General features: G+C 41.5%; 2 protein-coding genes across 4 annotated transcripts in view; one reads left to right on the top strand and one right to left on the bottom strand.

Annotated features, from left to right (window-relative positions):
- The first annotated feature begins 20,573 nt into the window (after positions 1 to 20,573).
- Positions 20,574 to 26,917, top strand: part of CDC40 (cell division cycle 40) — an 88,863-nt gene continuing 82,519 nt past the window's right edge. The window contains exon 1 of the mRNA XM_083608564.1: positions 20,574 to 20,654. Within this exon, the coding sequence (XP_083464690.1) occupies positions 20,589 to 20,654 (66 nt within the window). The 5' untranslated portion in view covers positions 20,574 to 20,588. The remainder of the gene's footprint in view (positions 20,655 to 26,917) is intronic.
- Positions 24,732 to 26,917, bottom strand: part of WASF1 (WASP family member 1) — a 44,757-nt gene continuing 42,571 nt past the window's right edge. For all 3 annotated transcript variants that reach the window (XM_083608574.1, XM_083608573.1, XM_083608572.1), the window contains one exon: positions 24,732 to 25,659. In XM_083608574.1, coding sequence (XP_083464700.1) covers positions 25,502 to 25,659 — 158 coding nt within the window. In that variant the 3' untranslated portion in view covers positions 24,732 to 25,501. The remainder of the gene's footprint in view (positions 25,660 to 26,917) is intronic.

The following is a 26,917-nucleotide window of genomic DNA, read 5'->3' on the forward strand; positions in this document are numbered from 1 at the left end:
AGAGCCTGCTAAACCATACCCATGCTAGCAACTTGAGCTCAGGACTCATATTGACCCTTTCATGCACTCAAGTGTTAGTCAGTAACTGTATATTGCAGCAGCCAGTGCATTTCCAAACCCAATTTGAATACTTTAATGCCCTAAATGACTTGGAACCAGGTTACTTAAAGGACTATCTGCAGCTGCATGAAGCTTCCCAGGCCACAGAGACCCTCTGCATGTGCCTGGTTTTTAGACAGGAGAGACACAGCCTTTTCTCTTGTGGCCCCATCTCTATGGGATGTCCTTCAACTGAAGACATTCCTGGCTCCCTTTCCTATTTTTAAAGGAGTCTTAAAGACCTGAATGACTCAGTCTGTTTTTTATTGATGCTGGCTTTACATTATACATTCTGTAATTCTGGTTTCAACTGTTAGTAATATTTTTATTTTTATTTGAAATGTTACCTAACTGTTCTTGTATCAGTTATTTGTAATGTGTGTGTGTGTACATATGTATTACTGTTACAAGTTTTTATGTTCTTAATTTGTAAACCACCATGAGGTGGTTTTTCCCTATAAAGGTGATATAAAAATAATCTAAAGAAAATAAAGAAAAGTGTTTGCTATAGGGTACGTATGTCACCTGCCCCAAGTGGTGTGGGGAGGTTAAAAGACCCCAGAGGGCATGTACCCATGCATATATCTCCAAATATATGCCCATTATTCTATGAAAAACATCCCAGGCAAGACATTCATCCACCTCTCATGGAAGTTTGATGTGTTGCTATTCATAGTCTTTTGTTGCAATGCATAAGCTCATAATATTTGATCTAAATCTTTCTTCCTGTAATTTTAAGCAGCTCTCAAACTGACATCTTTTATCCTAAACCCAGTTACTGATGGGTATCATTATTCGGTGGCAAGGGAAAAGCACTCAGCACCCTTTCACAGGCATCCTGCATGTCTGAGCTTTTGGAATTAGAATAGATTCCCAAATCAAAGCATTTATGAGCCCTGGTTTGAATTAATCCTTTCCCATTTGACAAGCATGTTCTACACCCACAAGGCCTCATGGTGACAATGAGCCTATATAAGCACATGAGGTAATGTTGCAGAAGGCTGCAAAGTACTTTCACTTATGTACACAGACCAGCTATGAGTCCAAGGTACAATCTACATATGGAGTTCTGGGGTGGGACCTGGTGCTGTGATCTTACTTCTCCCCACCCCCATGCATTGATTGTACCTGGTTCGCAATCATCTGCACAAAACTTAAGCAGCACCAGCATGTCAGCCAATAAGACCTAGAGAGTTTGTGTGCTTCTCATGCATATCAAGTGAAAGTTCACAAACAGCAGATAAGGAGAGCTCTAAAGATGGGGGTTCCTTCGTACAACACATTTTTCTACACATGAACAACTGGAAGCTTTCTTCCTTGGCATGAAAACTTTCTGTATGAAAGGCTTTTAAATTTTATTTTATACTTTTGTGTGTGCCCCCACCTACAACCTGTAGTAGTAGAGCCCCCAGACAGCTTTCCCTCCTCATCTGCCATTTATGAGGAGGCCATGGGTATAGTAAGGAGGATGGGATGGGGTTAGAGAGGAACTAATCTGTCAATGTCAGTTTAACTCTTTCTCATTTTTCCAGTCTTCAGTTCTTCCCATTTCAACATCAATTCCTGATTTTTTCAAAAAGTCTGCAGGAACATTTCTACACATTTTTGCATGCGATTCTCCTAATATGTAGGGATTTATATGCTACTTTTTCCACAAACAACTTCCCCTAAAATTATGCATTTTCAGCAAACTTTGTCCTAATACACACTTTTTTTGCATGCATCTTTTGGTTGGAGATCTGTAACACAAAATTAGGAGGAATGAGAATTTTGAAGGATAGCTCTGTTTCAGTTTGCACATTGGGTTGGTAAGAGCAAAGGAGGCAAGTTTGGGTTTCTTTTCCCATCCCTAATTACAATAAAGGGGACCCACTTCTTGGACTGCCTAGTTTGAGGAGTCTGAGGCACAAAGTGAAGGATTACTAGTTCTGTTGAATGTTACTACTCTGGCTACTTTTGTATATAATTTTCAATGTTCCTTGCTTGGATAAAGAAAAACAGTGGTACCTCGGGTTACAGATCCTTCACGTTACAGACACTTCAGGTTACAGACTCCGCTAACCCAGAAATAGTACCTCGGGTTAAGAACTTTGCTTCAGGATGAGAACAGAAACTGCGCGGCAGCAGCAGGAGGCCCCATTAGCTACAGTGGTACCTCAGGTTAAGAACAGTTTCAGGTTAAGAACGGACCTCCAGAACGAATTGAGTTCTTAACCCGAGTTACCACTGTATTGAATAAGGCAGTGAACTTGGCTTCTTATTTTTGTAGCATGAACTTAGCTATCAACCCACACACTGGCATATCACAATAACTTTGAAATTGCCATCTTGCCACCCCTTCACTGAATGCAGTTAATAAAAACCAATCTGTGTTAATCCTTTAGTTGGCCAGATCCAGGACTTCTTAAAACAACATGAGAAAATCAATCTTTGTTAACACATGCTACTCAGTGACTAATGGTTGTAAGATTTATTTAGCACCAGCATATGCAAAGTTCTGAAATATGGGGGAGATGGGATGGGAATTAAAATTCCGAATGTGCATACACTGAAAACAAAACAATTTCTTATACGACTCCTTGCATTCTCTTCCAAATTGAACAGCTTGTTGACTTCTGTGTTCTGGACTCATTGTGCTGCCAACCCAGCATTACAATACTGTCAGTTTTAATTATGCTAATTCATTCTCCTGATGACACTTCATGCTTGGAAAACCCACTGCTTCCATTGACGCAAGATTACAGTGTCATACGCCCAGTGGTATTTTGGTCTTTCTTTGCTGCTTTTTCCTTTCTCAGTAAATTTCAGCCTGGAAGTGATTGGTTTTGCAACTGAAATGGAGTCAAACTAATGAACTACAATGTGTAACCAAGCTAACTTGAAAAAGCTTCATGTCATCTTTTAATACTCAGTGGAGCTTTGTGCTGTATAACTGTGGCTGCAGTTGGTTAATAGGCTGCTGATCTAGATGGACAGGTAACCTGACCTGGTAAAAGGCATGGCCCTATATTCCAACAATCATATCAAACTGTGCCAACTTCATGCATCTGTCTACTACAAAAATGCAAATAGAACTATAAACTAAACTGCTGATTGTTTTTAAAATCTTAATATCCTGGGTACCTGGCGGCAAGTCTTACTGGTGTGCATGATCCCATGGCACAGGCTGGCATGTAGTCCAGCAGGCCAACAAGTCCAAAGTCCAGGTTCCTACCCCGGCAGTTGATCCAGAGGTCAGCATCTGGCAGTCAGTCCCACACAAGCAAAGTCTCAAAGAGAGCTCTGGAACATCCAAGATATGGCCCATCCAATGTGGGGACTTGAGGAAACACAGCTGCTTAACTCTGCTGCCCCTTTTATACTCTGCATGCTGATTGCAGCCTCTGAGCTTGATGAGGCATGTGACCCTCACTTGTTCCAGCTGAGGAATCACACCCTTCCTTCCAGAGCCAATGAGCCCCACCTGGCCAGCTAGGGAGCTGGGTTGTGGACCCTTGCCTGCCTCAGCCTCTTAGAGCATACCTCCTTACACCTCAAAGCCTGCTGTATTCGGGGAGACAGGGGCTCTCTGGCTCTGGTGTTGGGTCCTGCTGCTGTGGTTCCCATGCACTGACCCCATCCCCTCACCATCCTCCACTGAACTGTGAGTAGTTTCTACACCAACCTCTCCTTCTCGATCCCCATCTTGCCCCAGTGCGTCTCATTCACTCCTTGCTGGGATCCTCTTCCTTCTCGCCTTTGTCCTTCCAGTTCATGACACTTAAGCTATATAGTTTTTAACATCTGATTTTATTGGCAATTCGGATCAGTAATTTATATTTTATGTAAAACACTTAGAGGTTTTGACAATTAAGTGGTATATAAATTCTGTTAAATAAAAAGCATAAATATGTGGGAACAGTTCTATAGCTGGCATATGGCTGGTTGAAGGGCTGTGGGAAGCAGTGTGCATTTCACTGCAGTGACAGAAAGGAAAACCAACCTACAAGATGGTACTTTCATTACCAGAGAACAGGTACTCCTGCAGGAAAATGGCCACAGGTGAGTCATGCCCTTAGAAGTTGGGCAGGGCCATCCATTTAACTTTTTTATCCTCAAAGTGACCCCCAGTGTGAGGTTTATGGTGAGAAGGTGGATCCACTCCATTCTTTCATAATTTAGTGGGAGTGATTCATCATGGGCTAACTGTAGTGACAAGGCATGGTGAAACTGGGTTTGGTTCTAGGGGGTCTTTTGGCTGTCCCCATGTGCTATTATTGGAAATAGGGAACAGACTCTTTCTATGCATTGAAGTGGCATTTTTTGTGATCTCAATGTTACTACTGTGATGTCAACTTGCTATTTATCTGCTGCTTGAATTTATAATTGTGTTTTAAGTATTATTGTCGCTGTTAGTGCTAATTTGATATTGGATGAGGTGGATATTGTGATTTTGCTGACCTATTAGCATGGCAATGAGAGTTTATTCGCCAGGGTATATTTCCAAGGTAAACTGGGAGGACAAGAGCCTCGGGCAGAAGTTAGAGAAATAAGTCAAATTCCTCATATGGAGAGTAGACTTATTTTCTGGAGCTCAATTTTGTTGCACTAGAGATGTGAGAGATGGTGTGGCTGGATCAGGCTGTAATTAAATAACTGCACTTATTATAAGATCATGTGCTCTTTACTGAGTCTTCTCTTGGTTGTCTTCTCCCCTCAAAGCTCTGTGGTCCCAGAGCAACCTGTTTTATTTTTACTTGGATTGTGGCCAATGTTGTGTGTACACCGCTTTCCAGACCAGCAGTGTGAGCACACTGGATGCACAGTAAAATGGAATGCATACACAGCCTAGATGTCTTTGAGCAGAGGTGATAGTGGGACAAAGGAAAATACTACAATGTCCTCACTCTGTCAGGAGAAGGGGAGACTGAAATGAGACAAAATAGTACCCCTTTAAGAAAAAGTTGAGTAAGTATTCAAAAACAACAATATACAAATAATAAAACAAAAACAATGGCTGTATGGAGCACATTATTGCAGTTGGAATAAAATAAATTAAAGGTTTGGTGCACTTTTGCAAACATCAAATTAAGAGTCAATTAAGGGTGGTGCTGAAAACCTTCAAGTAAAGGCAGTACACTGAAGCTGCTTGCCAGATGGAACAGAGCCACAACACTAGATTCCCGACAGATGGGGCACTGTTCCTTACTTGGGAGGGAAAGGACTAGGGGCAAGGAAGCAGAGAGGTCAACACAGTGCAAACACACTAGCAGGAACACACATTGTCTCCACTGGTGCATATGGACTGCTCTGACCTCCCCTCCCCTTGCCTCTTCTGGTAAATAAGTCACCCACCTGCTGGGTAGCTAGCAAAGTGGCTCAGTCCAGCACCTTGAGCCATTCTGGTTATGTAGCCATCTGTTCAGGCTGCTCTGGTCATGGATTTTCTGCATGAAATGGGTGCATGGATTAAATGTTACGAATGTCAGGGCACTGTGTTTCAATGTAATACTTTTTGAGCTTAGTCATGCTGGCCACATGACCCGGAAGCTGTACGCTGGCTCCCTCAGCCAGTAAAGCGGGATGAGTGCCGCAACCCCAGAGTCGTCCACGACTGGACCTAATGGTCAGGGGTCCCTTTACCTTTTACTGGGAATGTGTGTTCAGATGCAGTATGAAAGAGAGAGAGAAAATGCAAAGTTTTAAATTAGGAAGATATTAGTACCCCCAGTCTTTGAAAGAATTAGGCTAGTTGGTTCAGTGGGTATGCTTTTGCTTTGCAGAAGGTTTCTGTGCCTTCTGCCATACTTTCTCTGCTTGCCCTCTTCTTTCTTCTTTGAGCACCAGCCATGATTATCACTCTTTAATCTCCCCATTGCAACTGCCAGCAAGCAGGAACTCTTATACAACACTTGCTCTCAGGGATTATCTTTTCCCAGAAATTATTCATTCTGCTTTTCTCAAGAGTCCTCAAGTCTATAGCACTGGAATGGATGCTAACCCTTTAAATGTTGAGACTAAAATGGTCCAGGTTTTCATTCATCTTTTTTTCTTGCTCATTGTTTCTTATTCATCTGTACACAAAAGATAAGGAAAACATTATGTACCTTGAAAAGCATGCTTGAAAGATGCAAATTTGCTGTAAGAGAAGTAAGAGCACATGTGAATATGAAAAATGACTCAATCCACAAGCCAACTGAGCAGATTTCTTTGTTTCTAAGCTGATTGACAGCTCAATCCAAAGCACATTGTTTGGAAGTAAATTCTTCTGGGTTTTGTAGACTTTGCTTCCTAGCAAGTGTTCTTAGAGTCGGCATGACAGTCTGGTTGTTTTTTTGTGAGATTAAAAGGGGAGCAGTTTGATTAGCCACCACAACAGTAACAACTTCACCATTCCCCCAAGAGCCTTCATAAGTCACCCCTGCCAACCAGAAGAGCCAGGAGATGCAGACTGCATGAGGAAGGATCCTACCACCTGACACTACCTGGCCCAAACTGCCACAATGGCAATGATATTTGGGGACTTATATTCAAAGACTTGGTCCTACAGTGTTCTTTAAGTTTCCATTTTGTACTCCATGCTACTTGGCATATTATTTATTTATTTATTTTAATTTCATAAAATTTATACACAGCTTGATATTTAAAAAAACCCAACAACCCTCAGAGCTGTTTCCAAGAAGAATACAATAGAATTATCAGTTAAAACAGTTAAAACACAACTATTTACAACATTAGAAATTAAAAATCAGCAATAAATTGAAAAGAGTTTAAGACTCACAACAACATTCTACATATCTGGGTAAAGGTAAAGGAACCCCTGACCATTAGGTCCAGTCGTGACCGACTATGGGGTTGCGGCGCTCATCTTGCTTTATTGGCCGAGGGAGCCGGTGTACAGCTTCCAGGTCATGTGGCCAGCATGACTAAGCCGCTTCTGGCGAACCAGAGCAGCGCACAGAAACGCCATTTACCTTCCCGCTGGAGCAGTACCTATTTATCTACTTGCACTTTGAGTGCTTTCAAACTGCTAGGTTGGCAGGAGCAGGGACCAAGCAATGGGAGCTCACTCCGTCACGGGGATTCGAACCGCCGACCTTCTGATCAGCAAGCCCTTGGCTCTGTGGTTTAACCCACAGCACCACCCACGTCCCACATATCTGGGTAGGCTTGTCTTTAAAAAAAGTGTTTTTAGCTGTTGCCAAAAGGAGTACAATGAAGGCACCTGCCTAATGTCAGTAGGCAGGGAGTCCCAACGTATACGTTCTGCCACACTGAAAGATGGATTTCTGACAAATGTGGGATGAGCATTGTGTGGCATTATGTAACATTTGTAACAGTGCCAGCTCCACGGATCAAAGCTGTTGACTGGGCATATATGGGGGTAAGACAATATTACAGGTAAACTAGTCTCAAGTTGTTAAGGTCTTCTGTATATGAAACCACTGGGTGAAGAGCTCTGGAATTTGTTCTTTTCTGTCTAGAACTTCATACTTCCAAAGCATTCTGTTCTCTGTCCCCTTGCTGTGGAGTAAATGAGCTACATGGAGGGGTGTGAGTACACACTGGGAACTATTTTTCAGATTCTGACTTAACGTTCATTTTTCATTTATAAACCCAAAGCACGGAAAAATGGGTAACCTGAGGTAACTGCCTTTGAGAACCATTACAACAGGCCCATGTGAAATGCATTTTACAAACGGTTGTCTCAGACATTAGATTGATCTGCTTCCACAATCACAATTTCTGCTACTTTTCTTCAGTGGCTAGACCTGGCATATTAGCATGAGAATGATGACTATGCTGCCTTTTCAGGTCATTTTGTGTGTAAGTAAGTAGCAGGTTACATAGCTAACTGATTTTGAAGAAGTGGCTTAATTCAACACAGACAAAGGCTTCCAGTGCACCTGAGGGCAGCAGACTATTGGGGGTAGGTATGTGACAGACCTGTGGCACACATAGTTCTAGTCTCCAACAGAGGGGAATGGCTAGAGACTTTGGGATAAATTGTGGGCGGGGGGTCTCCTGCCCCCCTCCCAGCATCTGCCACCTGAGACAGTTCCCTCACTTTGTCTAAGCCAGCCTTTCTCAACCTGTGGGTCCCCAGATGTTGTTGAACTACAACTCCCATCACCCCTAGCTAGCAAGGCCAGAGTTCAGGGATGATGGGAGTTCAGGGTGCCATCACGGCTGCCCCCCTGCCTGCGCTGGGTACCCCCCCCCCCGCCCTGAGACACGCACCAGCCCCACCCCGACCTGCTCTCCACCCCCGGTGCCAGAGCATGAAGCCAAATTGCCTTCTCAATCCGGCCTGCGGATGGTCCTGGAATCAGCGTGTTTTTACATGAGTAGAATGTGCCCTTTTATTTAAAATGCATCTCTGGTTTTTTGTGGAGCATAGGAATTCGTTCATTTCCCCCCCAAAAAAATATAGTCCGTCCCACCACATGGTCTGAGGGACGGTGGACTGGCCCACGGCTGAAAAAGGTTGCTGACCCCTGGTCTAAGGGAAGGGCTAGCACTGCTGAAGCTAGGGAGGTAAGGATGTGGTCAGTATACCACCCTGACTTGCATGGGATATAAATGAAATGGGCATATCAATCAATGAAAAGGTGAGGATGCAAATATTGAATTATCATTAGCTCTAATCAGTGTTGGAAAAGAAATGTATTTATAAGCTCACCTTTTTCCCTGACAGGGACTCAAGATGACTTACAGATAAAACAGAAACAGCTGAAAACATACATGCTTTTTCATGTGTGTGAGAGAAATGATATTGAGACCCTATACCTGAGGTGGGAAATACAGCCAAGTGGGGGATGATTTTGAGCTGAAACAGATGACGGGGTAGACTCCTGGAATTCTGGGTAACATGGAATTCTGGCTAGTGTGCAGGCTGAGTCCTGTCCTGTCTGAAGAAAAGTTCTTTGTGCCTCAAAGGGTTTAATATCCAGAAAGTATATTAAATTATCCTCAATCTCTGATATAGTATGGTTAAGGATATCTAAACTTTCATACAAATACTTTTCAAGATTTTAAATGGTTAAAAAAAAACATTGGGGGCAAAAAAGCCAAAGTTAAGTATCTTTTAAGACACAACTCTCTTCTGTTGAAATGGATAGGATTTTGAAGTGCATAGCTTTTCTTGGATTGATTCCAAATCTCTTTTATATCTTAGTCTATTGTACTCCCTAGCTAACACTTTTGATGTTGGATGTTATTGTCTTCAAAATTCAGAACACTGGGCTAATGCAATATATCCTTCAGATGGCCCTTCTCTGAGGCTTTTAACCTCATATAAATAAATGGCAACAGCTTCTTGGCTGTTCCATTATTTTGTTATATTGATCTGCTGCACTGAGCTCATGGTGTTATGGTCAAACAGTTCTGACTCTGTGGCTCACATCTACAAGAGGAGGCAAGAGAATTATTACTCAGTTCAATTTCCTGTCAAGCACTATTTCTCAGGAGTGTATTTTTTATTGAATTCTTCAAATAAGTTTGCTTGCCTGCACACTCTTTTTATGATTTGACACCTTAAAGAGTCTCTTACAACACCTTAAGCACGTGTAAAATGCCCCCAGTCTCACTCCCATATAGAGACTAAGCTTCGAGGAAATGAATGCCTTTTAAATTCTCTGCTCTTGATCTTGTATGAAAATGTGATCCTTCATTGCCTGTTTTTAAAATATTTATATACAACAATCATCATAGCTGTCAACTTTTACCTTTTCTTGCGAGGAATAAAAACAATCCATAGGAAATGGGACAAGAAAACAAGAAAAAATTATCGTGAAACCAAACACTACCTTAAAATGCCCACTGGAACAAAAAGTCTTAGTCATGTGCCTGAAGTCAGAAAGTAGGGTAGCTATCTAATCTCATTTGGGAGGGATTTCCACAGGCTTGGGCTCACTATGCTGAATGTAATTCTTCTAGTGGTTATGAGCCATGCATAAACTATAATGGATCTCCAACAGAGACTCCCCCAAAGATCTAAGTGATTGGGCTGGGATATAAGGGATCAGGTGGGTCCTTGTGATATCCTGAGCCCAAGTTGTGAAGGACCCTGTAAATTAATACAAGAACTTGAACCTGGCCTATTTCTTTCCTGACATCACAGCCATGAGTAGGGTCAATAATAATAAGCTCTGAGAAGTGTTCATGCAAATTCACTATGAGTCTTCCCAGTAAGTATAGATAGGATTGCATTCACAACCTTAGTAGTATAGAGGAAAGCATATGGACACGAGTATTTTCATAATGCATAAGTATGATCAGCACTTATCTTGTGATTGTAAGTTCTCACAACATCCTGTTGAAACTGTGTACCTGCCACCAACTGTTATGACGTCCTGGTGCCCAGACTGAATGTATTTGAGTCAAACTGTTTCTCAGGAGAATGTTTTTCAAAGTATCCATGAGTTTCCGTCTCATCTGCAATCAAGCACCAGCCTTTGCAGTTGGTCTGTAGATCTTTCTGTACCTTTTATTCTTCTTCTTTATTGCATTTTTATACCGCCTTTCATCTGAAGATCACAGGGTGGTTTACAATATAAAAACACAAAAATACATACCGTGATAACAAACAAAAACAATAAAATAGCTTTCTGCAGAAACGAATACTGCAAATCATGCACATGGGTAGAAGGCAACTCGTTAACCATTCCTGCAGGGATTCTCTATCCAGTTGAGCTTGATCTTGTTACAGAGGAATTACTGAAGTCGTTTAGGGATAGCTGCCCTGGAGTGCCTTGGCTATGGCCTTAGAAACATGCCATATAAAGTTCTATTCTGAGCCCCTGAGCAATGGAAAGGCGAAAAAGTAAACCATAGCTCTTCAAACTCTTTCACCTAACTGTGTTACAGTTTTTTTTTTCCTTTTTAAAAAGCATTGATGGTTTAAGAAGCAGGGAGCCTACAATAACATCCTATAATAGATCCGTGTTTGAACTACAGGGACTCAGTAATGATGTGCCTGCATGGGGTAACACATCCGTTCCCTGCAGTCCACCTGCCTGCAGCCTCCTGCTGGCAGTGCCATCTTTTGCTTTGAAACACAACAGCCCCCACCTGGCTCTTTTTCCTCCTCCTGCTCTTTCACCTGCCTCATTCTCAGCCTCCCAATAGACCAGAACACGATGGTGCTCTTGGGAGCTGTGCTGTTGCAGGATGGAGCATTTGTTGGGAGAAAGAGAAAGGGTCTGAACCCAAACTAGGCATCCTCTCATATGCCAGGCTGCTCACTACAATGACAGCAGAAATGGTGAGGCACTATTGGTGGTGGTGCTCAGAGGGATTCAGGTTTTCCAGCTGTCTCATGGCATGGGCTAGGACCTGACCCAGCCATTGAAAATGCTTTGTTTTTATCACAGTGCCCCCCAAATAACCAGCAAGGGTATTTATAATTTATCCCATTGGCTTAGCTGACAGACGAGCTGCCATTTACCGTATTTTTCCCTCTATAACACGCAGATTTTTTCTCCTAAAAAGGAAGGGGAAATGTCTGTGCGTGTTATTGAGCGAATGTGTGGTCCCTGGAGCCAAATGGCAAAAAAAATCAGGCAAAAATCAAATCGCGCGTCTCGGAAAAGGGAAACCTGAAAAGAGGAAGTGGCTGCTTTCCTGCATTCTGCCTCAGGGTCTTACTGCCCACCCACCTCTGTTTCCTTGCTGTGTTTGCTCAAACGGAACAAAGAGCAGGGAAAGCCCCTCCCCTCCAGGCAAGCAGAGGTCTCTGTGCTCCGGTGCTGCTGAAAACATGCAGGAGGGAGGGAGGGAGGGAGGGAGGGAGGGTGAGAGAGAGAGAGAGAGAGCGCGAGCGCTGGCTGGCTTGGGTGGGTAGGTGAGGGAAAACTTTTGCCTTCCTTTCCTCCCTCCCGTTATACCCCTCTCCTGCATTCTTAGCCAGCTGCTTCTCTGCACACCCCTCTCGTGCTCCTTGTCCATTCTGTATTTTTCCTTCCTTCCCCACTTAAAATGTGGTTAAAAAGCATGGATCCACATGGATCCTCAGGATCTTTGCATTGGGTCACCCCAAATTCACCATCAGATCACATAGCATGTCCATGGCTACAGCCTGCCCCCCAAAAATCACACACGCACTGTTGCCTGGGGCTGCAATGGTGCAAAAATGTGGTTAAAAAGCATGGATCCACATGGATCCTCAGGATCTTTGCATTGGGTCACCCCAAATTCACCATCAGATCACATAGCATGTCCATGGCTACAGCCTGCCCCCCCCAAATCACGCACCCACTGTTGCCTGGGGCTGCAATGGTGCAAAAACGTGGTTACAAAACATGGATCCTCAGGATCTTTGCATTGGGTCACCCCAAATTCACCATCAGAGCACATAGCATGTCCATGGCTACAGCCTGCCCCCCCCCCAAAATCACACACCCACTGTTGCCTGGGGCTGCAATGGTGCAAAAACGTGGTTACAAAGCATGGATCCACAGGGATTCTCAGGATTTTTGCATTGGGTCACCCCAAATTCACCATCAGATCACATGTCTGTGGCCACAGCATGAAGCACAAAAATGATACATCCACTGTTTCATTCAGAATGTTTTTTCCCTTGTTTTCCTCCTCTAAAAACGATGTGCGTGTTATGGTCAGGTGCGTGTTATCGAGCGAAAAATACGGTAGTTCTTTCTTTCCCTGAACTGTTTCTTTCCTGCATAGTCATTGTAAGAACAGCCATGTAACTTCGAGAAGTATTGTTCCAGTTTCTTTATTTTCCCCTTCCCATCCCATTTTTTCCTATTGTGTCATGACTATTCAGAGGTGCCGCCTTGGGCCAAAGATTGAGCGGCAGGGAGCAGCAACATATCATGTCTGTGATGCATGCCTGTGACATCACGTGCCTGTTGCCCATCATGCTTGCATCATTGGCAGGAAGCCTTGTCCAGCACCACACAGTTTCAATGGCCGCAGCTCCTTCTCTCTCACGTTCAGGAGGAGCCTGCCTTTGATGCTGCACTGCGGTTGGCTTGTCAGTTCAGCCTCTTCCAGTAATGGGTGGGAGTTGAGCCCCCTGGTAAGGAATATTGAGGGGGCTGACGGCACTTCTGCCCCCTAGATTTGGCACACCTGTGTCTATTAGATTATAAGCTTCTGGGCAGGGACTACAGTGGTACCTCGGGTTAAGTACTTAATTCGTTCTGGAGGTCCGTACTTAACCTGAAACTGTTCTTAACCTGAAGCACTACTTTAGCTAATGGGGCCTCCTGCTGCTGCCGCGCCACCGGAGCACGATTTCTGTTCTCATCCTGAAGCAAAGTACTTAACCTGAGGTACTATTTCTGGGTTAGCAGATTCTGTAACCTGAAGCGTATGTAACCTGAAGCGTATGTAACCCGAGGTACCACTGTACCTTGTTTTTTATAATATTTTTATAGCACTTACAATATTTTACAGCTTTTAAAATTACAAATAACATTTTTATCTCACCCTTCTCCCAAGGTGCTCTGGGAAATACTAGGGGGACTATGCAGATAGGTTATGCTGAAAGTGATTGGTCAAAGGACACTTGTTTCAATATCCAAAGATTCACCTCTAGCCTAATCTTGCATTTGGGGACTTCCGTCTTCTAATTTTACTTATTGTTATTATGTTATATTATACTGGTTAGTCTCTTGTTACACAGATTTCTTGCTAAGTGACTTACAAAAGTATTTGAAAATATAAACATAAATACATTATAGTATTAACCAATTCATAAAAAAAACGCATGCAGTTCATAGAAGTATACAAAACAACACCCCCACCCAATAACAACCACAGGAAGCTTTGGCACCATACTAAGAGCAAAAACAACAACATGCTGAAACATCAGAAGCGAGGGAAATGGATGTTGTAACCTGTCACTGAAACAAAGGTACCAGGCAGACCTCACTGGGGAGGGTGTTCCACTGATGCAAAGCCACAACTGAAAAGGTCCTCTCCTATAATTATTTAATAATAATATATATATTTTGTACTCTACCCATCTGACTGAGTTGCCCCAGCCACTCTGGACGGCTTCCAACATAATATACAGAAACACCACAACAGAGCAGAATACATTAGAAGCATATGCAAGGCTGCCCTCAGATGTCTGTGGAAGGTCGTATAATTATTTGCCGTAATCCTCAAGTCCTCCCTCAAAGAAGGAATCCTGAGAAGTAATGCTGCTGTGTTCTACTATAGATCAGGCTGTGGCCCAGCTGTAGGCCCAGTTGCACCAGTTGAAGGTGATGACCTAGTTTGTTTCAAAACTGAGGTGATATTGGAACCCGGATCTCCCCAGACTTAGGGCATTTCCACTTGTTCTGTGCATAGAAAGCACTGGTTCTGCTCCATTACTAGGGAAAACCTGCTCTTTAGCTCTAAATTGAAGCAAACGTCAATCCGGAGAAAACACAAATTGCCGTTTGCTCCGATTGCATGCTAAACAGTGGTTTTCCCTGGAGAAAAGCAGTGGAACAAAAGGGAGTAGGGATAAGCCATGAGTCAATTACATTACGCAACTCTAAATACCAGGTGGCACACTTTCCTGTGGAGGACCAGGGCGTGGCATTTTAAAAATATTTTGACTCCATTATTGCAAAGAAATGAATTAAAAGGGCTGATTTTTTTTGTAAATTATATAAGGCTTCTTGGATGTGCTTTGCAATCTTTATGCTGCTTTGATTGCTCCTTTAAGTTTGGTGATGAATAATCTCCACATGGCTGATGATGAACAGAGGATGAGAGATGAATGTTCTAGTACAGAATCTCTTCTAGAAAATGGTGGGAAAGAGTATGCTTATTATAAAGGGCAGAAAGAACAAACAGACAAATTGCTAGTTGGTTCACAGAGGCTCCATACTGAGTGAAATATTAAAGCAAATAAGCATAGGATCAATATGTAATAAATCAGCAGAAAACAAGTTTCCCTGCTGAAAAACAGTGAGATGCCATGAGGATGGGTTATATCAGGTAAAATCAATATTTTCTTTGTCAAACTAAGTAGTATGGTGAAAAAGAGGGAAGACATTTGTCTGCCTTTCAGCAGACGTCCTCGAAGAAAAACAGAAGGCAGGTTAGTGCAGATTATAGCATCCCCAAGAAGGAAATTGGTAAACTTCTTTTTTAGGACACACAAGCTGTTGGAGGTACTATGAAACCTCACATGTTAAATTATGACCATGCAGCCAGCTTCAAACTCTTTCTCACTACCTTCCTCTCTGTTCTTCAGTCCTTTTCTCAGCCGCCCTTCTCACAATGAAGACTTTTCCATAATTCCTTTGTCCAGGCGGAGAGGTCAAGCTGAAGAACCAGACCAAAGTCAGTAGCTTTATAGGGCCAAGTGGCTTGTATTGGGCCATACTCGCTCTTTGTGTCACTTGAACCCTAGGAAGTGCAATATGACCGCCTGTAGTGGTGGCCTTGGTGGTACAGAGACAGTAAGGCATCTGGGTCTCACTACTGAAACCCTCTGGCATCTTATACCCCAAATGCCTCGATTCTTGTCCACAACTGTAAAAAAAACCAAAGTACTGTATGTGTACTTGAAATGGTTTTTGTGTTTTCATTGCCCTGCTGGGTGTTTTTCTTTTTCATGGTTATGTTTTTATTATCCATTCTGCATTTGTATTTTTAGTAGGTATGGCGTAGGAATTTGGTTCCCAAAACAATACACAAGCATAACTATCCTTCAAAATTCACACTTCTGGGATTTTTGCAGTGCCAGAACTAAAATACGGGAATACCCATTTTGAAAAGCTACATAGCACTCATGATTGCTGTACAGCAGTTTGAGATATCAATTAAATAAGACTTGTGTCAGCCACCACTGCTTAGTTTACTGTAATGTGTGAGTTAGGGGTTTTCAACCCAAAGGGTTTTGGCATACATACCTTGCTCATAGCCCCATAAAATAATTTATTACTGTAGTTAGTGAGTCAGTATGTAAAAAGTGATCTGTCAAAAGATGTAGGTGATCTGGAAGAAAATGTGTGAACTGCCAAAGGGTGTAAGGGAACCTGATAAATACTAGCTATGCTTGCTCAAAAGTAGGCCCCACTGATTTCAGTAAGACTTATTTCAAAATAAACCTGAATTCTGAGTGTTTATTTATTCTTGAGACTGTCTTGTGATGTAAGAAGGTGTCTGGCTGTGCAGGAGATGCTGGTGAGAGCAACACATGCAAGGGCACATGACATGCAAAGATTATTCTAAACTACACCAGTTGCCAAGTAAGACAATCTGTGCAGTTGATATTTCTCCTGGCTGTGTTTACTCTCCTCTGAACAGTAAGTTAATGAAGGTGTTTTGCTCAATCATGTGTTTGGCAATGAGAAATGACTTTTTTAAAATTATAGTCAAAATTTTGAATTAGAAAGAATTTGACTTATGAAGTTCCACTTTGGGCACTTAAATAAAAATAAAAATAAAGCAGTTGATGAACAAGAACGTGATGCGATCACAAGCTCAGCATTTGTGTAAACAGCAGTAGTTTAATCAGCAAAGCATCTTTGCTGTCATCTATAAAATGAAAATCTGGGGTTAACGTGTTTAAAATTAGAAAGGCAATCCCTGTGTGTGTGGTTTTTTTAATTCAAATATTTTTTATTGATTTTCATGTATATACAAGAACAACATAGAACTACAGTAACTTGTCTAGTGGTACATTCTTAAGTTTCATATGCAGTACACAGTACACAAGCAATACATTTATTTATGCATTGTCAATTCAGGTATCTTCTCCACAGAGATTCTTGTGTTGTGGGTGGAATGAAAGTATATACTGTCTCATTTTTAAAGGAAAATAATGGAAACCAAGTCTCGGCAAAAATGTCTATCTTTGAAGTGCCTTTAATTACCCTTCTATGGCAAGTAAGGCATTCCGATAGAGCCACATTCCAAATATTATTTACCCAGGTTTCAAGGGGGGGTTTCTATTAGCTGATAATAGAAAAAAATATTAAGTCTCTGCATTTAAGGTTATTTTTTAAATTTGAGCCTAAGGATAACAAGGCAAGAGCTGAATTGGGTGGAAGGGATTGCTGAGTAATTTTGGAAATAATCTGGAACACCTTTCCCCAAAAGGTGTATACCAACGTGCAACTCCACCATGCATGAAAATATGAGCCTATCACTCCGCGGCCTTTCCAGCATAGGCGAGAGATGGTAGTGTTTATTTTGGCTAGACGTGGTGGAGTCCAGTGCCAGCGAAATACAATTTTAAGAGAAGCCTCCTGCAAACAAGCAGAGATTGTACATAGGGATGGGTTGTGCCAAATTGATTGTCATTTATTATCTGCAATTAGGATCCCCAAGTCTCTTTCCCACACTGACTGGAGGCCTCCTGTATCACCTGCATATTGTTCTAAAAGAATGCTATAATTTAAAGTCACAGCTCCTTTTATGCCATATTTTGATTTGTTATATAGAGACTCAGATGACATAAGAGAATGAAGGCCATTCCCCTTGCGTTCCAAGTATCTTGCAAATAATAGTAATAATAATAATAATTTATTATTTATAACCCGGCCATCTGGCTGGGTTTCCCCAGCCACTCTGAGTGGTTCCCAACAGAATGAATGTTCACAATTGAATAGATTGAAACCAGGTTAACTGGGCATCATCCAATATCTTCATGAGATCATGCGTTGAGGTTGCTTTACCTCTAGGCAGAAGGTCTCTTATCCGATGGATACCTTTCTCCTCAAGTTTTTAAAATTGTCCTTATTTATCCTCTTGTCAGAATGATGGAGGCAATCCCTGTGTTTGATGGGAAGGGTACAGCCAGACATAGCTGCTCGCAGAAGAAAAAATAAAGGAGCAGATAGTTATGATTATAACTGAAAGATCAAATGAGTCTTAAAACTGTCATCCATGCCTGTCTGTATCGGCCACTTCATTTTTGTCTGAACTGCTTTCATCTGTGACTTTACCACTGCACAAGTGCTTTTGGTAGGTTAGTTTAAGGCAGTCTTTAAGACTCTCCTTCACTGCAGGTTTTAATGCAGAGGTTGGAGACCTTCTGCAAGGGATGCTTTAGTTGCAATTTCCTGCACTGAAGGGGGTTGGACCAGATGACCCCTGGGATCGCTTCTAACTCTACAATTCTATGATTCTATGAAACTAACTGTGAATTTAAGCATACTTAGGCAGGAAACTTTTCCACAAAATTCCTTAGTACACCACAACTGAGTGCAAGGATGCAAATATGCCCGATTAAAATATTGGCAAAGCAACTTTGAGAGGGGAAGTTCGGCATTGGAAAAGTGGTCACATTCCCCCCCCCCCACTCCGCCAAGCCCCCCTGCCCCAAGTTTGATATGTTTGCTTGTGAGGAAAACACCTTCAATATGAACCTAAGATCTGGCACTTTTTACAATCAAGCACTGCTCCCAAGCCCTATTCTGTGATTGCATTCCATATGCTTGAGGAGTTTTGCCCTCCCAGCCCCAGCCCTCTTATGGCAATATTATTGTATCATTGATAAACTTTACACACAGGGCTGGACACGTCACTGCCTGATGCAAAGAACAATGTGCGTTCCCCACCACCACTCAACTTCAGCTCAGAAACAGAAGCTGAATCTTAATTCTCCCCGGTAATGGGTCTTCCACAGCACCTGAGGCAGCAGGCTAATTTAGTTTGGGGCAAAGGCATGTGATATAGTCTACATAGCTGTGTCTTCAGACACAGGGAACTGGGCAGGGCACCTTAGGAGCAACAACCAGGGAGCTGCTGCTCTCCCCCTCCCTGCCCAGCACCTGCTGCTTGAAGTGGTTGCCGGACTTTGCCTAATGGGAGAGCAGCCTTGCTTACTCTTATATTCCATATGTTACCATATCCACACTCATCACTGTTTCACAAATGCCGTCTGTGGAGATGAGTGTGCCCCATCACGTGCGACAGTCATCCACCTCTCTGCTCACCAGCGTGTGGATGCAGTGAACTGAACCTTTACCAAATATTCAGGTGTTATCATGGAAAAGGGGGCGCATGCTTCTTGTATGCACTTGTGTAGATAAAATGTCACAAAAGCAGCTCTTCCAAAGATCTTCTGGAAATCTTTAATGAGCTCCAGATTGTGAAAAGCAGGGGGATGCTGCCACCTGTTGGTGTTCATTTTCATTTTCACAGCCTCTTGTACTAAATTCTGCTTCTTATCTTTCTCCATTAGGCTTTTGAAACAAAAGATTAGCTGTGAGTGAAACATCAGCAGGATGACTCGAGCACCGTGGAAGGCAGTGTCCCTTAAGCAACTGCAGGTGACCAACTTCTTCTTGCTTGGGGATCAGACAAAGTCCTGGAGGATAAGTCAATGAATGGCTACTAATCATGGTGGCTGAATACTACTTCCAAGAGCATAAGCTAAAGGTTGCCAACCATCTTGGACCAGTGAGCACATTTACAATTTTGAAAGAGTTCTGTGGGCTCCAGTCACAAAATAGCTGCAATGGGGAGGGGGTGTGCAGCTTAACATCACATGGCTGCCGTGGAGAGTGTGGCACAACACACAATTTAGAGAGACAGGCACTGTGGATGACTTTGCTTTACCATGCGACCTCAGCTGTATCCTGCTGGTCCTGGTTTTAACATATCCACACTATGCAGAGATGTTGTTGCTGTCAATATGTCACTATGTTTATTTTATTGTTATGCTGTTTATTATTATGGTTTTTATTATGTTTTTAATGTTTTACACCGCCCTGGGAACTTTTGATAAAGGGCGTATATAAATTGAATTAACAACAACACCATTTTAAAACAAATTACAATCTCAAGAATAGAGTGGGTGCTTAGATATTATTTTCCCAAAAATAATAAGCTAACTAATATTTTGCCACATCACAATTTTGGCCTTAAAAACTGTTGGCATGCTGAGCAGCAGAGGGCCCTCATTCTTCCCTAGAGCTATCTATGACATGGACTCCATGTAGTATTCATTTCAGCTCAAGATTGGCATGCAATTGTTGTAACCATAACTTTTTTAAAGAATAAGAGGCTACCAAATGTACATAGTAAAACTTATATTGGCAATAAACACAAGAATGCGTGTCAGGAGATAGAAAGGCAGCTCTGGTGACCATGAGATGTTTACATGAGATGTTAGCTTTTTATTGTAACCCCCAATCTGTAAAGGATGCTGGTGTAGCAATAAAACTGCTAGCACATTTGCAAAGTTAAGCAGGGTCTGGTTTGGTTTCAAATTGGATGGGGGGCTGAGCATTGAGGAGGTTGGACTAGATGATGCCTGGTTCTCTTCCAACTCTATGATTTTATGATAAACCTTTTAATAACGTTTCATAAAAATGTAATCAGTCAGTGTAAAGTTTAGCTATTCTGCAATTCTTAGATTCTATAGATGATTAGACTGGGGAAGAAAGCCACATGACATGATTATTCTTAAAACCCTCTTTTCAAAAGGTAAAAGAGAGTATTTTATTCCCACAGATTCCGAAAGCACAATAAAGGATCAAAATGACAAATTTCATCTGTGGGGATTGTGAAGTTGCTGCTATAGAATGAAAATAAATGATGAGAGGAAAACTGTTACGGAACTTCAGAAGAACCCTGAGACACTGAGATATGTGAGTTGTGCAAGTCCCACTTTATAATATTTATGCGACCTCCTGTATGCATTCTGTATGTAATCCAGTATTGCATGTTTGGCTAGTGGCAGTTCTCCTGGGGCTCACTTTTCCCAAAATTGCTGGTGATGCCAAGGACTATGTGTGGGATCTTCTGTATGCAGAGCCCTGTGTAATGTCCATGTATATGCAGAAATGCATCTCCCCCCGCTTCTTTCCAGTGTGATGGTGTTCACCAAAACACACAAGGAGCGTAATCAAATGTCCTGTCAGGTGCCTGTCTTTATGCCATGATTGACCCTTGAAACTCCAGTTTCAACATGCTAATTAATTGAAAACTACCAAACCTTAAACTGTTTTCCTCTCCCATTCTATATGATAGTATCACTGTTTTGCAAATGTCAAGCAATGATCATTTTTGAGACGGTTCCTAAGGGGATTCTAGTATTTTCTGTACAGCATTGTAGTGTAGAACTGGAAAACAGGAAACGGGTATTGTGGTGGGGGACTGGTGAGGGGGAAATGAACCATAACACACAAGAGGTGCACAGAGCCGTCTCCTCTATGGAGTATACAATACAATTCATTCAGACTCCACAAATCCTATGATCTGCTCTGTAACACTGAGAGGACACAGACCTTGAAATAATGTGGATTCAGGGAAATGTTTGTTTCAAAATCCTACCCACTCAATACTTGTTTAGGAGTTGTAATGTTTCATTTTCTTCTTCGTGTTTAGTAGTTCACCAAAGTTAGCATGATGCAGGAATTATACATGAAGTGTATTGTTATATTACATTTGGAATACTGTAACATACTCTGCATAGGGTTGCCTTTGAAAAGTACTCAAAAACTCAAAGAGCTGCAGCCAAGTTGCTGACTGGGGCTGATTGTAGGGAGCATACCATTTCCTTGCTACAACAGCTCCACTGGCTACCAGTCTGTTTCTGGGCACAATTCAAAGTTTTGACCTATAAAATACTATACAGCTTAGGTCCAAGATATCTGAAAGACCATATTCCCTCATACGAACCTGTCTGGGTTTTGAGATCTTCAGGGGAGGTCTTTCTCTTCAGTCCCACCACTTTCACAGGCATGCTTGGTGGGGACACAGAACAGGGCCTTCTTGGTGGCTGCCCCCTGACTTTGGAACTGCCCCCTTCCCCAAGATGCTAAACTGGCTCCCTCCTTGTTGTCCTTTGGTTGGCAGGTGAAGACTTTCTTCTTCTACCAGGTTTTTGGAAATGGACTTTTAACAAAAGGGCTGGTGCCATGCTGTTTTTATTATAATTATTTGTATGTTTAAACAGATTTTATATGTATATAGTTTTAATTATATATTTTTAGCAATTATATATATATATATATATATATATATATATATATATATAAATTTTTTAAAAAAAAACCTGTCAGCTGTCTTCAGTCTTGTCAGGGAAAAAGGAAGGGTATAAGTAAATATAATAATGATAGTGATAGTCCTAATATAGCCAGGATTATCTGCATAGAGAAACTTCCATGTGAGGATTCTCATATGAATCAGGATTCATATGTGTAGGGATTATGTGTAGAAGAAAAATCTGCACACTATCAGACTGACTGCTAAGAAGCATTGTGTGGGTGTCACTGCCAGCACTGCCAATAACCTTGTGAGGTGCATATTTCTGTGTCACAACTGGTCATGCTGTTAAAACTTGAGCACGTGGCTACATAACACCGCAGTGTTAACTGGGGCAGAGTGGTACCAAGATGATGCTATCAGGCATTGCATTAGCCTCCAGGAAGGCCACTGGGGTGTTGTTTTCTGGAAAGACCACCAATGGCCCCACTTTCTATCTCATTAACACAGTCTCCAGAAGCCATGTAAGGTTATTGCTGAGTCATGTAGAAGCAAACCGTTTTCAACAGGAGATGAGAACTGGCAACTTCATGGTATTGCTTCATGCCATACTGACAGCGAGTATGGTAGTTTGTTGGATTAGACAATTTGTTAGTCATATTCAGCATAGTGTCAAAATACAAACACAATTAAACACAAGTAAAATGGGTTGCAGTAATTTGAGATGTACCAGAGCATGAATGATTGTGGCCAGGCTATTCCAGCTGAAGAGAAGGTGCACCAGCATTAGCTGAAAGGAACCTCTCCATGCCACTTGAGCTACTTGACAGGACCAGAGCTATAAGCATCTGCAAAAGATAAACCTGGTCCTTCAGGGAGAGTGCAAACACCATCTGCGGGCACAGTAGCCCCTCTGTCTTATCAGGATAAAGACTATTTGCAATACTAAGTCCTGCTTAGCTGTCTCTCCAAACTGAACACTTTCAAGCCTATATCCTCATTTATTGAGACTAGACAAATGTCTTTGGGGGGGGGGAATTGAATTTCAGAATGATTTCTGTGACCAGTATCAAAATCAATATTTTCTTCTTACACAGAAGTGCAGAAACCATAGTTCACTTTGCAAAAATTATGTATGTTTTGCAGAATTCAGCTTTTATTTGCACAGAATTTGAAAAACCATGGCAGTAATTTTGCTTGTTTAAAACACCAATGAAAAATGATGAAGTACACAGAAAGTGCAGGGGACGCGGGTGGCGCTGTGGGTAAAACCTCAGCGCCTAGGACTTGCCAATCGCATGGTCGGCGGTTCGAATCCCCGCGGCGGGGTGCGCTCCCGTCGTTTGGTCCCAGCGCCTGCCAACCTAGCAGTTCGAAAGCACCCCTGGGTGCAAGTAGATAAATAGGGACCGCTTACCAGCGGGAAGGTAAACGGCGTTCCGTGTGCTGCGCTGGCTCGCCAGATGCAGCTTGTCACGCTGGCCACGTGACCCGGAAGTGTCTGCGGACAGCGCTGGCTCCCGGCCTATAGAGTGAGATGAGCGCACAACCCTAGAGTCTGTCAAGACTGGCCCGTACGGGCAGGGGTACCTTTACCTTTACACAGAAAGTGCATGGTAGTACCTAGGTAGCAATTATCAGGTGTGTCTCTGAAATGGCTGACTAGCACTGTGCAAAAACATGGCTGCTAATCATAGCAAATGAATCAGTCAGCCCATTTCCCAGAGAAACAAGGTAAAGAGACTGCCACAGGCAATGGTTTGCTTTGGGTAGAAAGTAGTAGGCATATCTCTCAGTTGATCCAAATTCTTGCAAAACATCACTTACTTACAGAGAATCTCCCTCGTCAAGGTTGGAAAGCTTATCTGTAGACAAAATATTTATAGCTGTTAGTTTAGTTCTAATTAATCTGTTCATTAGAACATATTAGGAGACAAAAAAACCTCCTTTATATAGATTACAGATTATGCGTGATTCATCACAGTTATTTCTGGCAGCACTTCTTGGCACACAAACATTTCTTTGAAGGCAGAATTTACCATCAAGCTGCTTTATGGGTTCTTTTAAGAGGCAGAATAGATTGCTCTGTAGTACAGAGCAGGAAATATAAAACAGCCTCCCACCTGCTAATGATCATCAGCCTACTTTGGAAAGTGTAAGAGCTACGAGTTCTCTAGCTGTCAGTTACACATTGCCTTCCTACGCAGAGTGTTAAAATTGAGAAGCTAGGTCATTTCGTGTTAAACTAAACAGTGCCTTAGGTTCTTCATTACTTAGCTAAATCAAATTGGTGTTTTGACCCTTTTTGTTATTTTAGCTGTTTGGGAAGGAATAAAATTGCAGATACATACCACATGGACAAAAAGCAACAGTATTTTGTTATATAACTACATGGTGGTGGTTGTTTTTTAAGGTGATGGCCCTTGTTTTCCAACAGTGAATGGTAACAATTATTAATTATGATTAATCTGTAGATAAAGAACTTGAGGATTGGGTAAATTCAGCTGAAGCTAATGTTTTCATAGCACAGCTAATTTAAGAAACAAGCAATTGTTTTAATTTTGGTTGGTGTGATTGGATGATTCATACTAAGTAGTTCCTGACTTACTTAATGCAATAAATTCCCTCTGAGTAGGGCTACAAATTCACCCAAACATTGGTGTTGTCTGCTGTTGTTTTTGTTTCTTATATAGTAATGCTCCTAAAGTGACTCGGTGCTGAAAAAAGCAACAGCTAGAAACATTTAAAACAAACCATTTATTTAAATCAAACTGTTATTTCTAACAGTTACATAAGTTACATAGAATGGCTAAGTCAGAAGATTTCACAAGGTGGGGGAGGAGGGTCAAACTCTCAAGCAGGCAAAATAGTATCACACAATAGGTACCAGTAAAGGAAATCTTAAAACATTCAAATAAGGCCATAATTTTTAATTAAAAACAACAATAAAACCCCCAAAGATCATTATTTGTTTTTCTTTCAGTGTGTCCAGTGCTGCTAGAACTACATGTACCTTGTAATGTACAGATTTAATCAAGGCAGTAATAACTAGGGTGCAAACCCCCAAGTTCTTCTCCTGCTCAAATCCCTATGAAGTACCTGGGAATTGCAGCACTTTATGGATTACACCCTTCTTTGTTTTTAAACTGTTAACAGTATAGTAATGATCATTACTACGTACAACTCTCCTGGAAGCTTCTGCCTTCATAACTTAAAATTCACAAAGTGCACAGTTAAAGATATGCCAGAAAATTTAAATCTGCTACTCTACCAACAGCTGCCCATGCTTAATACTTAGTGGTCTACTGGAACAAAATTACACTCTTTTAAAGAGCTGTATCACTGTAAAACATTTAGTTTCAAAGATGTGCCAACATTTTGTGAACTGAAAAGTAGAAAAACATGGATTATATAAAGAAAATACAAAAACACTAGAAATGACCAAACAGTTTTAAAGAACAAGCACCACAATGGACATCAGCATTCAGTTTAGTAGCATATATCCATTCTACTCCAACCAGTCAACTTCATCAAACTCTGAGTCATCTTCTGAATCACTGTATTCCACAGCAATGCGACGAGACAAGATGGTGGCAACATCATTCTCAACACGCTCGTGTTTAGCTTCTTGTTCACGTTGCTCTTCAACTTTTCGTAACTGAATACCTAAAAGTACATGGGGGGAATTAATAGTACTGTGTACACCATATTTATCAGACATGCTAATATGACCTTGCTTTGTTCAAAGCAATGCCAAAAATTCTCAATTGTTTTAGACAGCTTTTTATAGTTCATGCATTTGCGGTTTCCCCGGTATCTTGCAAATCTCCACAAAAAACTAGTTTGTATATGGCTATAGGTTTATACAGGGAGGGGATTTCATGTAACATAGAGAAAATTGTTTTGATTCTTCTCCTAAGGACATAAGTGTATGGAAATATATCATAAGGCATAAAAATGCCATTATCACACAATGAGACTCCAGTTTCTCCTCATGAACATAAGCTATTTCTACTTTAAAAAAAAAAAACAAGTAACAAAGTTTGAAGTTATAATTGGCTACTAATGCAGATGTCTTTTTGAGAGGCATATATTCTTTTCAATCATGCTTTTACTGTCAAAAGCAACAACAAACTTCTGTTGTAGCTTGTATTAAATATTCAATGGTCCTTTAGTGACAATGAAGTTTTTTCCTGGTAGCTTTAGAAATCAGCTCGAATAGAAGGCTGATGGATGCTAATCCTACCAGTAAGCATTAGCAACAATAAATATTATATACCCTTTTCTTCTTCTTCATTGTCCTTTTTAGGGTTCTAAACTCATCAACAACAGTTGTTCATCTGAAAAAATTCCAACTTCTCCTTACTGTTGATTAAAAAATAAATTCTGCCTGCATAGTTAGTTGCACGTGGAGAGAGTCACACGTGAAGAGTAAACTGCAGCAAAGTCTAGTAGAAATGTGATAATGGCTTCTTTTATTATTTCAGAGTAACTTAACAGCAAAGGGAAATGTCAACAACTCCCTCAATAAATATTCCGAGGTCTGCTGCTAAATTGCTATAAAAATTGTAGCCTCTGATATGGTGACTAAGACTCTCAGGAGATAAAACTAGTCTCTCTCAAATTATCCTGGAGAACGTCTAAGAGCACATGCTCTCCAAATGTTAAGCAAGACTGACCTTCCAATGTTGCGATATGCAGTATATACACAAAGCAGAATACCACTTGGTGATCGTCTTATATGCCCACACCCTTTCTGCTTTGCTTTATTTAAGTTGACAAAATACACAGCTTTTCTGAAACCATTCTCAAGCTACTAATTATCTAAAGTAGACAATGTAAAAAGACCGACGTCATGAAAATTATCATAGTTTTTAGTTGGCAGAAGGATGTAACATGACCAGCACCATATCTATCTGTATTT

The sequence above is a fragment of the Podarcis filfolensis genome (genome assembly GCF_964270895.1).
Source record: "Podarcis filfolensis genome assembly, chromosome: 3".
NCBI classification, from domain to species: domain Eukaryota; kingdom Metazoa; phylum Chordata; class Lepidosauria; order Squamata; family Lacertidae; genus Podarcis; species Podarcis filfolensis.